Here is a 14,570-nt window from a genome sequence, read left to right on the forward strand (position 1 = left end):
AAGGTTTTCAGGTTTAGGAATGTTTGCATAAAATCTAGTAAAGATGAACCTTATTATCTCACCGGAACACCGTCACACACCTTTAGCAAGCGGTTCGACTGTGATGACCTCGCTGCTGTTCCCGCGGCCCGCTGCGGTCACTGCCATCACCCAGATGCTGTATTTTCTGTTCCGACTCAGATTCTGCACCTTGTGGAGGAATTCATCAGGAGCAGCATCGAACTCGCTTACCACCTTTAGAAATAAGAAACACAGATGAGGTTAGATATGATACATTAACACACCTGCAGCTGCCAACCAGAGACCAGAAAGACCGCAAAGACGTGGTTAAGATTTACAACTACTGTACGTCTCCGAACTCGCGAGGACTCGACAATGTGTGCTTATATCGCTAATTACTGAGAAGCATAGTATGTGTGTTTGTGTGGACACTTCTTAGGCACATACTGTGGGGTACAAGCTGGAACAGAACACTGTGTATTTCCTGATCACGCCATTTAGTTTGAGTGGCGGAAGCCAGGAAACATACACCACCGAGTTGGTTGCTGCTGCAGCCTTCACACCACCTGGTGGACCTGGAACTAGAGAGGTAAAGAGAAGTAGGAAAAAAAAAAGAAAAGAACCAAATGGCAAAAAAGTTAGTTTAGTTTACAGTACACATTGATCACGGCTTGCAGCAAGATTTACGGGTCCAAGCACTGTTGCAACCATCTGGTTTATCGTAGCATGTCTCCTTCTTATTATTCTGTCTGTTTATAAAATGAAATAAGAAACGACTAAAACCTCAATGGGTTCCACCAGATTTACAAATATTTACAAATACAAATCTTTGTTTAGTGATTTAACGTCATTTTGGATTAAGAGTTAATATTATTGTTAATATTACATTTAAAACAGTATAAAAAAAAAGTACCAGTGTTGGTTTTAAGCAGAAAGATATTGTGGACTTACCGTCCTCTTTGGTGCGGATGTAGATCTGCTCGGATCGTACGCCGTCTCCGGCCCGGGTGAAAGCCAGCACCTGAATGCTGTAGTTGGTGAATTTCTCCAAACCATCCAGCTCGAGAGGAGGCAGAAGAGTGGTGATGTTTCTGATCTCACCCAGCTCTGAAGGATTTAACAAGTACACCAGATAAAGCACAATACGCACAAAAAACAAAACAAAACAAAAAAAACAGTCCGCATGGACGATACTGAATATCTTTGGCTCCTAAATATCATTTTACTTCCTGTTCAGGAGAAGGACATTATTGGAGCAGTGCTTGCAGAGGTGCCAAAGCTGTAGCTTCTATGTGAAGACTAGAACTAAAACTCTAGTGGAAAAAGGCTATTCACTGAAAGACGAAGGGCATGGATTTATATAAAGGGCTTTCACTTCATGATTAAAACATCCTCAATTTTGTGAGCCAATAGAAATAGAATGGGCGTGGCTATTGTGTCACCGATCTATAAAAATAACAGAGTAGCCTGCTAAGATTTATTTGTTAGCATTTCTTTGTTACCTTTAAATAATTTAAGTCTATCTATCTATCTATCTATCTATCTATCTATCTATCTATCTATCTATCTATCTATCTATCTATCTATCTATCTATCTATCTATCTATCCATCGCACTCCTTTTCCTCTTCCTTGAATATCGTTTTCTCTCTGCGCGTGTTAAAGCCTGCAGTCTTATAATGAGGCAATCTAAAAACAAATTGCTTGGTCTAAGGCGGCGGATTAAGGAATATTTCTTCTCTGTGTTTGTAGATATATCTGAGGCTTTAATGCAGTATTTTAAGAGCTAGAGAGAAATAAGTGAACAGTCAATTTGACATTTATAGACAGTTTAAAAAAAAGTTGCACGGTGCTGAAGAAAAGCAATGAGATTCAGTGATTAATGTTCAATCTATTTATCCATACAGACTTAATCGGGATGTGTGACTATATATATGTGCTGTAATGTAGCTACGTTAATAATTAACAGGCACTGGTACTGGTTCGCAGGAGGGAAGGGGAAGTGCTGCCCCCTAGTGTGCAGCATTGCAAGACAGCGGTCACGGTGCTTGTAACAACACCATCAGCGGTATTAATGAAATACTTTAACAGTACAGTTTATTTTGGTCACCTGTCTATTCCCGCTCATCATTCAGCTCTCCACTATTACATGACAACCACTTTATGCTGCTTGTGCTGTCACACGGCAGAGTAACACTCTTGGGGAATGAGGAGGGAGGAGGAGGAGGAGGAGCAGGAGGAGTGTTTTCTACCCTCTTCCAAATACTTGAGTTCACAAAAGCCAGTGATTGACTAGTAAACACTGTGACTGACAGAGGAGACAATGTATGTCCCACCTACCCCAATGAACACAACCTAAGAACTGCGGCTGAAAGACGGGTTTCATAACGTAACATAAGTTAACACAATGTAATTCATATGTTTATGCTTTTTAATTACACTTAACAAAGTGTCTATAAATACATCTGCTAACTTACTGAGGTTAGCTGAGGTTTATGCTTAGATAGTACTAATTCAAGCAATAATATTACCTCGGAATATTTCTAAACCACAACCCTGTGGAAGAACAGTGAGCTGCATTAGCACTCATTGGCACTATTCCCTACCTCCGTCGGGTAGATTGGCCCAGTAGATGATGCGAAAGCCCTGCAGAACGCCATTAAGCGCTTCACGGGCGGGAGTCGACCATGACAGAGAGATGGTCTCAGGGGACGTAGCCGTTGCTGTGACTTTCTCTGGAGCTCTGCTGGGTACTGAGCAGCGTGAGGGGAAAAGAAAACAGTATACTATCGGTATTCACACACAGATTCACCACATACAAGTAGAAAGGAGTAGAAGTGTTCAGTATCAGATGAAATGTGGAGACAGTGAAAGAAAGAAAGAAAGAAAGAAAGAAAGAAAGAAAGAAAGAAAGAAAGAAAGAAAGAAAGAAAGAGTACTTAAAAGAGAAGAAGGAGATATGGAGAGAGTGATAGATAGATGAACACAATGATATTTCAAGTCCTTTGGAGCAGAGACATTACAAAACACATCCAGAAGATGGCAGCACATCTCCACTGCTGCTACTACACCAACAGCAGTTCGGGAGCATCAGTGAGACCTGAGGAAACTAGTGGAAATTTTCCAGCTCATTTATCTACTGGATCCTACAGCACATCTAAGTCACTCTGTGTAAATTTAAGCAGAATCTCAGTGTGTCCTACCATCCTCCATGGTGGTCACTCGCACTTCGCTGGAGGCAGGTCCTGGTCCTGCGCTGTTGCTCGCCTGAACCACCACCTCATACTGTGTGAACTTCTTCAGGTTGTTCAGGGTAAGCGTCTCTGTCTCTCCCGTGCTCTCCATGCTCAGGCAGATGAACTGGTGGCTTCCGTTCACCGAGTGCTCCCTGTGGCACACCTGATAGCCTCTGATCATACCGTTCTGGAGGTGTTTCTGAGGAGCCTGATGAGAAACAATGAGGCTTAATTATTGTGCTTCTGTGAAGCTGAGGAAGATATCATGTGAGAACAGGGTTGTGTACCTTCCATGTGACCTTGATGCTCTGAGAAGACATCGCTTCCAGAGTCACATCTTGAGGTGGACCTTCAGGATCTAAAACAGAGAAATACATCTTGTGATTTTCATAGTACTTAACATATTTTGATTCAAATTATGTGCACCAATCATTCTGTAATAGTAAAATCTGATGCCATTATTATTCCTGTTTAGGAAGCTCTGAATTCCCTTAATTCACAGACAAGAAATCTGTGTAAAATCAGGAACATGGCTAAAAAGTGTCTGTATTTCGTTTTGTGAAGAAAAAATAACTGGAACCCAGAATTTTCTTGAGAGGTAGGATTGGAGTGGGAAAATTGCTTAGAAAATTTCTTCTAGAATGAATGCATTCATTCATTTTCTACCGCTTATCCGAACTTCTCGGGTCACGGGGAGCTTGTGCCTATCTCAGGCGTCATCGGGCATCAAGGCAGGATACACCCTGGACTAAGTGCCAACCCATCGCAGGGCACACACACTCTCACACAATCACTCACACACACACTCACACACTACGGACAATTTTCCAGAGATGCCAATCAACCTACCATGCATGTCTTTGGACCGGGGGAGGAAACCGGAGTACCCGGAGGAAACCCCTGATGCACAGGGAGAACATGCAAACTCCACACACACAAGGCGGAGGCGTTTAGGGTTAGGCCTAATTTAAAACATTTTCACACATACCTCTAGTTCATCTGGACTAATCACTAGTTATTAATATTTGCATGTTACACTTCAGGAAGAGATTCCCTGACAGTGGGTTTACCTGCTTCGTCCGTGGTGACCATCAGCTCATTGCTGGGCTCGCTGTCCCCGATGTGGTTCTTGGCAAACATGCGAATGTTGTAGGTGGATGAAGGGTGGAGCTCTATGATGGTGGCCAGATTCAGTGTTGGGGAGACGTCTCTGGTCCTGCGAGCTCTTTCCCAAGTAGCTGTAATAAAATATTACAATGATCTTGTATAAAATGTATTGTAGATATCTAATTCTATGTACACGAAACCTCTCTGTATACATGTTTTACCTGTTTTATTCTTGCACTCAATGTCATAGCCAGTGATGGGGCTGTTCCCATCAAATCCCATAGTCCAGCGAAGTGCGATGGTCCTTTCCTTCACCTCCCGGATCTCCACTTTAGGAGGCTCTGGTGGCTCTGAGGACACAGGAATGATTAAGAGCCTCTGAGAATGGAGTCACTTTGGGACTGTAGATGCATAAACTGACACTCTGATATCTTTTACAAGATGGCCACCAACAACAATACAGCTTCAGCTATGAGGTAAAGTAAACATCTGTGTCCAAAACCACATCAGCAAGGCTTGGATAGACTTCCATTAGCCACATTAGCCCTGTAGCACCAAATATCATATAGCAAATAATTTTAGTTGATTACATGCATTTAAATACATTAATATCCAATCAAGCAACTTCTCAGGTCTTTACCTTGGACTGTAAGCTGAATGATGCCTCTGTCTTCACCATAAGAGTTGATCGCATGGCAGGAAAAAAATCCAGAGTCCTCCCTCAGGGTCGGGTAGATCTGATGGACAGATAAGGAACAAGGAACAAATACTATTAAGTATTTACTTGATATTCCTGTAATTCTATTTTCATCCACTAGTCGTCACTCTTGCCTCACATTCACCGCAGGTTATAGGACAAACACCAAGGACTAACTGCGATACCTCCAGAGTAGAGATGACCTCCTCTCCGACCTTCTTGACCGTGACCGTGTGCCTCCACATGTCCGGGTTGATGATATGCGACTGCTTCTCCTTCTCCACCTCCTTCTCCCAGCGCACCATGATGGGCTTCTCACCATGGGCCTTGCAGCTCATCTCAATCTTCTCACCCTTGGTGGCCAGAGTGTTGTTGGGGTACGAAGTGATCATGGCTGGTACTAGAGACACACAGGTGGGAAGGAAGGGGGAGGGATTCAGGAAGATCCTGATTAGTACTAAATCTGAATGTTCCAGACTGTCAGTGTGTGTCTGATGTTGAAATATATATCTAGCTGTTTACTATATATATACACAAGGGAACCTCAACATACACACACATACACACAACCCCATCTCTTGAACCCTGAAACAGCCATTTTATAGTGGAAACCTTTTAATGCGCCGCTGCATGTGTGATGTTATTCACCATGACAGGCCTAGGCTTGCAGTCAATTACAGCTCATCTTTTATTCAACCCAAGCTTTTTTAGATGAAGACATGCAGAAAAATCGTCTGAAGTTGCCGCTTTTTTTTTCTTTTTTTTTTATTCTGCTCTCACAATCTAAAGCTGTAACCTGTTCCCATAGACGACGTATATATTTATAATCAGCGAAAACAACAGACTTAATGTTCTTAAACTTTCCCAAAGTGAAAACCTGGACTCATGATTAGTCTATGAACACAATGACTCTGTGTGGGTCTGCTTTTTTGTTTCTTTTTCCCCCTCGCACAGGACTGCAGATGGACTTTCGACAGCCTAGTTTAAAATGCTTCGCCCTCGAGGCACTGGGACAGGAGTCTAATGGAAATATCGATGCTTTGTAATGAAACAGAAGGGTACAGAAGATATAGCTCAGAGAAAGAAGCTATTAGGCACAAATGGATATGCACAGTTAATCACTTTCCTCTATTTATCATTCTCATTAGTTATATTTAGCATATACTTTGCTTTAGTTAACGTTGGCAGGCATTTAATCAACAAGTCATGTGAGTCGTTTCTGATGATAAACACCACTCTATGATAATTCTTAATATAATGTAGTGTTTTATCTGTTAATCTGAATCATTGGCTTCCCAGACATCGGTGCAGCATGGATCGACCTGTACTCGCCTCTGGCAAAAGACAACAACGAGAAAAAAAAAATCACTACGCAGCTGTGAAAAAAGTATAAATTATATATGTGTCGAGTATTTCTTTGTGATGAGTGAATGCGGTATCTGAGAAGGCTGACGGAGAAACCGGTGTATAATAAGGAGGACAGGAAGCAGACACCCTTATCCAGACTGGCTCACTAAGACTAAAACTATCAACCTAAAACTCTGTTTGTTTGAAGATGTCAGTGTTCAGACATCTATGGGAAGTTTATTCCACCACCTCGTTGCCAGAACAGAAAAGAGTCTTGCTGTATTCCTACCTTATACACTCAGAGATGCTGGGACCAGTCGGGCAGTGCTTTTAGATCTGAGGGAGTGAGGAGCAGTGTGAGGAGTGATAAGAGCTTTAAGGTATGAGGGAGCTGGTCCATTTTTGGCTTCGTAGGCAAGCATAAGTGTTTTGAATCTGATGCATGCAGCTCCCGGGAAGCCAGTGGAGGAGCACAGCAGAGGGGTGACTGGTGATCGAGTATGAAATGCTTATGAAATAAAATAAAAGTGCTTTGACAAGTCAATGCCTTACAGGAACCTACAGGCACACAAGCCACAACACCTCTGGAGAGACTGACAGGAATATAGGCCACACTTTCTTCTTTTCAGGTACTGATTGGCACAGAGGCCACGCCTCCTCTACTTTGACTGACAAGCACATAGTGTACACCTTCTTTTCAGGTACTGATAGGCAAAGCGTGTACTCAGTCTACTCACCTGGTGTTTGCTCAGGCTAAAACCAGTCTTCTGTCTGTTGGACTACAGCAAAAAAAAAAGTCTCCGATTTTTGAAAGCCAATGTCGACATTTGAAATCACCAAAACAAACACGCCCCTAACCCAAATGGGTCCCACCCCTGTATTTATAGCTCCGCCCACACATACATACGTAACCCAGGCAACTAATGGAAAGAAATGTGTCTGCCTTATCGTAAGCCTTTCTTCGCTTTCTTTCTTTGTTTTTATCCTCCATGTCAATGCTAAAACCGCTTTCTGCTAATGTCACACATGCGCACTGAACACTCTCTCCGCCGCATATCGACAAGCCCCGCCCCTTTCTGCTCATTGGCTACACGTTCGTTTTGATTTTTGTTTATTATTCGGCCCGACTCAGTTTTCTGAAGCATTTCTCAAAAATCTGAGACCCTGCCTTTAATAAAGGGGTTTGAAATTGGCAATAACAATGTGAAAATCAAAAGCTGTTTATACTGAGAGACTGAAATGATAGTAATTCTGAAAGAGGTGCAGCAGGATTTGAGTATCTCTTCCTCTCTACATAAAGACCGAATGCAGCAGCACTTTATTCCACCAGTCTGTCCAAACATGTCAACTTGCAATGCTTCAACTTTCATGCTAATGCTAAGTACATCATAAACATTTCCTGATTCATTACTTTCTGTCAGTACCAGTCTTAAATACATACTAAAAAACATGTAACTGGAATCTTTAGTACTGGTCTCCAATAAAGAAAGAAGCCCTGAAGAGCCTACGCTAGCCAGGGTATGATGGAGTTTGTGGTCTCTACTTAGCATTTGCTCCTTATGGAATCCTGCCTGTTTTTCTTCAGTCATCTCCCCCATGCGCCGGGCTCCCCTCCTCCGGCCCCATCCCCCTTTCACCTGGACATGTTACCATGCCAACAAGCTCCGGGTGCTCTCTCTCACTCTGTGCTCATGTCAATGGAGACAAAGAATAGAACAAACACACAGGATTGATTTTCAGAGGCTCACAGCTTCTGATGCTCATGTTCATATAGTGGCGAAAATACGCCTGAGATTAAGTTTTCATTCATTCTACGACACCCAAAATAAGCAGCATTCAATTAAAACCGCTGACAGGTGAAGTGAAGAACATTTATTATCTCCTGTTAATGGCATGAGATATATTAGGCTACAAGTGAAGAGTCCATTCATGAAGTTGTTCTGTTGAAAGCAGGAAAGTTGGGAAAGTGTAAGGATCTGGGGTATCTGGGGGAGAGCAGTTAAAAAAAAACAGCTCTTGGGGAATGTTCCTGGTGTGCAGGAGTTAGAACCTCCCAAAGGTGCTCCAAAGAAAGGACAACCGGTGAACTGTAGACAGGGTCATGGATGCTCAAAGCTCACTGTTGCACGTGGGGAGTGAAATCAAGCAAATCTGATCCAAATCCCACAGAAGAGCTACTGTAGCACAAAAGGTTAATGCTGGCTGAGACATACAGTAAAGGAACATACAGAGCACCACAGTTTGTTGTGTAACTGCAGAGTGCCCATTCTGAACCCTGTACACCACAGAAAGAACTTACGATGAGCACGTGAGCATCAGAACTGGACAACGGATTGGTGAAAGAAGGTGGTCTGAAGAATCAGGTTTTTTTTTTTTTTCATCTTGCTTGCCTGGGGAAGAGATGACACAAAGATGGGAAGCACTATAGGTGGAAGGCAAGCCATGCTCTGGGCAATGTTCTTCTGGGAAACCTTGGGACCTGCCATTCGTGTGGATGTTACTTTCAGCACCTACAGTACCTAAACATTGCTGAAGACAAACTGCACACGTGCATGGCAGCAGTGTTATTTAATGGCAGTGGCTTCAACATTGTTCAGGAACGGTTTGAAGAACATGACAAAGAGCTCAGTGTGTTGAACTGGCCTCCATGTTCCCCAGATATCAACTGTACATTTGTGGAATGTGCTGGACAAACAGGCCTAATCCATGAAGATCTTACGTCACAAGTTACAGGATATAAAGTATCTGCTTCTCACCAGGGCAAACCTTCAGAGTTCAGGAGCTGTCATTAGGCAGTTGGTTTTGATGTAATGACTGATTTGTAGAGGTTATTTAGAAATCAACTCATCATAATCTAAGCCATATTAAGTGCAGCCTTTCATTTTAATGACATTAATGAGGTCATTAGGGCTGTAAATGACCTGTCGCTTAATGGGTTTTTGACCTCTGTCTCTGAGTCCTTTGGGCCAGTTCAACATGTCACCTCAGGCAGTTTGTTGCTGGTTGTGGAAAACACATCAGACATTGATGTGACAGAATTCAGGAAAATATATTGATTTAGGTGAATTTTTATCCTTCAGAAGGTTAGCGAATGATAATTTCCATGCTGATACTGTTAATGTGAACAGCAGTGGCATGAGGAGACATCTGGGGATGAAACCGAGTTCTCAAATATGAAATCTGAGAACTTTTGGTTGAGAAATTTTTGTGTTGTTTTTCTATCGCTTGATTAGGCTAAAGGTGTGGTGGTGGGTGGAGATGTCAGTGGATTTAACTTTTTCCTGTAGAACCATTCGGATGTTGCATGATGTTCATCCCTCAAATGCAGACAACATATTTAAACAATTCTGAACACCCAGGTCGAATAATCCTAATAAATGTGACCTCAGCACCCTCAGGGTTTTTATTCATCACTACTCTCCGCTCGAACGCTGATCGGAATAAAAGCGTCTGCCATGAAATGAACGAACACAATACGTAACAAGAGCAAGCGTACAAAGAAACAGACAAGTCCACTCATCTGCTGCTCCATTATGTAAATGTTTCAGTGGCAAGAGACTTTCGTAAAAGCCCCAATCGCTCTAATTGGTCCTAACTGACTTAAATAAACAATGATTGCTTGTCAGTGGGTTTTAGACAAGTGTGTTTAAAGCAAGAGAGTAGAACATCATTCGCCAGATTTAAAAGGTAGTTCATTGAAGAATTACCATTAAGAGTGTAATTTAGTCCGGCATTTAGCATAATGAGATGGGGAAGTAAGTGATTTAGAGGGCCGGACTAATGCTCTGAGCTAATTGAGTCCAATCTGTGCGTGAGCATAAAAATCAAGATCTGTGAAGTAACTGGAATTAAACCAGTGGAAATAAACCACTGAGAATCTGGTTCAGCTGGTATTATACTTCATTATTATTATTATTATTATTATTATTATTATTATTATTATTATTATTATTATTATTATTATTATAGCGTATACATAAGCATTATTGATATTATTTCCTGGCATTTTTTATCAAAGCCATGTAGCCGCCGCGTTTTGCATGCCTGATGATCACATACAGCAGTGTTATTTCACCAATAGGCCACTAGATGGTGCACAGCAGGTATTTAATTCATTCATTCATTCTTCTACTGTACAGTAACCAATTTATCCTTCATACTGGGTCTCTCTCTCTCTCTCTCTCTCTCTCTCTCTCTCTCTCTCTCTCTCTCTCTCTCTCTCTCTCTCTCTCACACACACACACACACACTCAAACACACACACACACTCACACACACACACACACACACTCACACACAAGCTCAGAATCAAACCTGGAGTTATGAGGGTCTTATTTAAAAAGACAATTTGAAAAGTTTAATTTACAAAATCAGTCACAGCTACTAACAAATTCAATGTTTGTTTAAAAAAAAAATTAAAAATTCTATCAAGTAACAATTTATCACTCAAAGCTCAGTGTGTGTGTGTGAGATATGTGTTAGCTTAGCTTCTTCTCTTAGCTTCATGAGTACTACAGGGTAGTGGGCTAATCATGGCTAGTTCATGTGAAGTAATTCCACCTACTGGCTTATTCTGACATAACTAAGGATTATGATAAATATTACCGGATAATTCCAAATAAATCAGACGTTAACACCACCCAATTATTCCTTTCTAAAGTCACCCTAAGCTGTAAAATCCAACACCACCTCATCTGCAGCGCTAAATACAAACAAATAACGTAGATCTTAAAAACATATCTCTGTGTGTTAACTGATTATTAGCGGACATCATGTAACACTTCATGCATTTTAGCATGCCGCGGTGTGCTTGTTAGCATTTATGATGGATACAAACAAACCCAGGCTTCAAACCGTGAAGCTTGCTAACACTCTATTTCAAGCTACATAAAAGAAAAGCTAAAGGAGGGATTGAATATTTTGAAGGTTGTGAGATGACAAGATTGAAATGTACATTGTTTCCTATAACAGTTTATTACTTTGAACAAAGCATGTGACATTGGTTTGCTAGCTTCTTGCCTCAAACAGAAAATGGCATGTCAGGCAGCTAGCTAATCTTCGCTTAGCCACACATTGTATTTCTCACGCAGAAAAACTTTTTGACTATTTATCTGTCCGCACCGCTGTCTCTATGGAACCGGGCAGGAATCAAGCACGTCTCCCCTGGAGCTCTAAGTCGAGCCTTTTGATATGTCGATATATGTATATGTTGATGTCACGCTTGCCTGTCTTCAAAACCTGAGAGCCCTGCAGCCTAGTGGCTCATTCTGACATAAAGTATAGATTGGGACAAAACTGGGATTATCTCAAAGATTCAAATACATAACACACTGCTACAATACATACTAACTGACCCCAAAGTACAGATCTAACATATCTTTCAAATAAATCAGTAAACGATTATGTGTTTTTATTGTGTGTAAGAGGACATCCTGTCCCTCCCTCTGGGAAGAACCTCTGGGAAGGACCAAGTCCTGATATAAAAGTCAAGCTTAATGAGGACCTCATAAGGGATAGACATACAGCCAGCGGAGCAGAAATGGTCAGGACTCCGAGGAAGGTTCTGGTTTCATTGACGCCGATGCTAAGAATCAAAACAAGAGTTGTGAACCTCGGGGACCTGCGGCGAGCTCGGCGACCGGGGACACACTAGATTATTCTGCTTTGTCATCAATTACATTCAGTCTGCACTGATTGGTGAAGAGGTGTGTGTGTTGTGTGTGTGTGTGTGTGTGTGTGTGTGTGTGTGTGTGTGTGAGAGAGAGAGAGATAAGTCAAATAACACGTGCTTTTTCAGCCACATTTCTACTAGTGCGACACATTTATTCTTGAGAAAATTCTTCATATCGAGCTGTCCAGAAAAAGAGCGAGAGAAGAGAGGAAGACAGAGACAGATGAATACTCTGAGAAAAAGTAGGACGAAAGAGACAGACCCAAAAAGAATAACAAAGACTAGCATAGATGGATAAAGAGGGAGATCATAATAGACAGACACGGAGGAAGGGAGAGAAACGTTAAACGTGAATATGATCGTGAAGGAGGCGGTGAGAAAGAAAGACGGTAAAAAAGAAAATGAGAACACTAAAAAAGAGAAAGATGGTGAGGAGGAGAGATGAATAAAGCCTGAGGAGATGGAGAGAGGGGAGACAGAATGAAAGGCAGAATGGGATAAGGAGAAAGAAAGAGAGAGAGAGAGAGAGAGAGAGAGAGAGAGAGAGAGAGAGAGAGAGACCGCTTTCTCAGAGCTCGCTTTTCTACATGACTGCCTTTGCTTCAGTTCAAGGCTTAATGGAGGGGAGATAAGTCTTTGGCTACTGAGCACAGAGATACAGCACACACACACACACACACGCACACACACACACACACACACACACACACACACACACACACACACACACACACACACACACACTCACACACGGTGCTGGAAGGCTACAGTAGGACAGAAGCTCTATAACACCAGGCTACAACTGCTGCTTCTTTCCTTTACACCCCTGTGACCTTGTCTAACTTCTAACAGTAAAAATACCACACACACACACACACACACACACACACACACACACACACACACACACACACACACACACACTCCACAAAATTGTGGCTCTAAGCACAAAAAAACGGAATAATCATCATCCAGACACCTTACTACCCTAGTATTATTATATAATTTTAAAGATACACTGACTGGCCACTTTAATAGGAACATCCGTACACCTCCTCCTGTATGCAGCTGGACAGGTGAAGACCAGGTAATTTTTTTTTATTAATATTTGTCTGTGCTCATGATAGCCTCAGATTCATGTTTGTGCATGACAGGCGTGGAACCAGACTTGATGTTGTAGCTCATCCACCTCAAGGTTTAGTATGTTATGTGTTGTAGCCACATGTACAGGTGTTCCTATTATAGTGGCCTTGTGAGTGTGTACTGATGTGTATTAATAAGGTAATCATATATAATTAATGTATTTTTCTAATAAGATTTGCAGGCAGAAGAGCACAATAATATTGCAAAGGCAGCAGCGTGACCTACTCTTGACGTTGAGGTACATGGACTTGCTGACGTCGGCTCCCACGTCGTTGCTGACCTTACAGAGGTAGTAACCGGCGTCTTCCTCCAGCACATGCTTTATGAGCAGAGAACCGTTGCTCAGCAGTTGGACCCTGTAGCCCGAGTTTAGTGCAATTGGGTGAAACTGAGGAACACCAGCACCTGCAAGAACAATCAAAATTAAAATTAGAGAACGTCATTTTGCCCTGAAGCTTTCAATTGATAAAGAACCTTACTGCTGCTTTAATCAGAGAAGAACCTCACTGCTGCTTTAATCAGAGAAGAACCTCACTGATGCTTTAATCAGAGAAGAACCTCACTGATGCTTTAATCAGAGAAGAACCTCGCTGATGCTTTAATCAGAGAACCTCACTGTTCCTTCAATCAGAGAAGAACCTCACTGATGCTTTAAATCAGAGAAGAACCTCACTGATGCTTTAATCAGAGACGAACCTCACTGATGCTTTAATCAGAGACGAACCTCACTGATGCTTTAATCAGAGACGAACCTCACTGTTCCTTCAATTTGAGAAGAACCTCACTGATGCTTTAATCAGAGACGAACCTCACTGATGCTTTAATCAGAGACGAACCTCACTGATGCTTTAATCAGAGTCGAACCTCACTGATGCTTTAATCAGAGTCGAACCTCACCGATGCTTTAATCAGAGAACCTCACTGATGCTTTAATCAGAGAACCTCACTGATGCTTTAATCAGAGAACCTCACTGATGCTTTAATCAGAGAACCTCACTGATGCTTTAATCAGAGACGAACCTCACCGATGCTTTAATCAGAGACGAACCTCACCGATGCTTTAATCAGAGACGAACCTCACCGATGCTTTAATCAGAGAAGAACCTCACCGATGCTTTAATCAGAGAAGAACCTCACCGATGCTTTAATCAGAGACGAACCTCACCGATGCTTTAATCAGAGACGAACCTCACCGATGCTTTAATCAGAGACGAACCTCACTGATGCTTTAATCAGAGACGAACCTCACCGATGCTTTAATCAGAGACGAACCTCACCGATGCTTTAATCAGAGACGAACCTCACCGATGCTTTAATCAGAGACGAACCTCACCGATGCTTTAATCAGAGACGAACCTCACCGATGCTTT

The 14,570-nt window shown here is 42.0% G+C and overlaps 1 protein-coding gene across 1 annotated transcript in view; it reads right to left on the reverse strand.

Annotated features, from left to right (window-relative positions):
• Positions 1 to 14,570, reverse strand: part of dscama (Down syndrome cell adhesion molecule a) — a 59,308-nt gene that overhangs the window by 8,626 nt on the left and 36,112 nt on the right. Inside the window, exons 11-21 of the mRNA XM_027158736.2 lie at positions 13,426 to 13,605; positions 5,225 to 5,439; positions 4,983 to 5,079; positions 4,564 to 4,692; positions 4,306 to 4,473; positions 3,523 to 3,593; positions 3,203 to 3,443; positions 2,606 to 2,752; positions 952 to 1,107; positions 448 to 581; positions 81 to 234 (exon numbers count right to left, since the gene is read on the reverse strand). Coding sequence (XP_027014537.1) covers positions 81 to 234; positions 448 to 581; positions 952 to 1,107; positions 2,606 to 2,752; positions 3,203 to 3,443; positions 3,523 to 3,593; positions 4,306 to 4,473; positions 4,564 to 4,692; positions 4,983 to 5,079; positions 5,225 to 5,439; positions 13,426 to 13,605 — 1,692 coding nt within the window. The remainder of the gene's footprint in view (positions 1 to 80; positions 235 to 447; positions 582 to 951; positions 1,108 to 2,605; positions 2,753 to 3,202; positions 3,444 to 3,522; positions 3,594 to 4,305; positions 4,474 to 4,563; positions 4,693 to 4,982; positions 5,080 to 5,224; positions 5,440 to 13,425; positions 13,606 to 14,570) is intronic.

This window comes from Tachysurus fulvidraco, chromosome 20, assembly GCF_022655615.1.
Source record: "Tachysurus fulvidraco isolate hzauxx_2018 chromosome 20, HZAU_PFXX_2.0, whole genome shotgun sequence".
Lineage (NCBI taxonomy): Eukaryota > Metazoa > Chordata > Actinopteri > Siluriformes > Bagridae > Tachysurus > Tachysurus fulvidraco.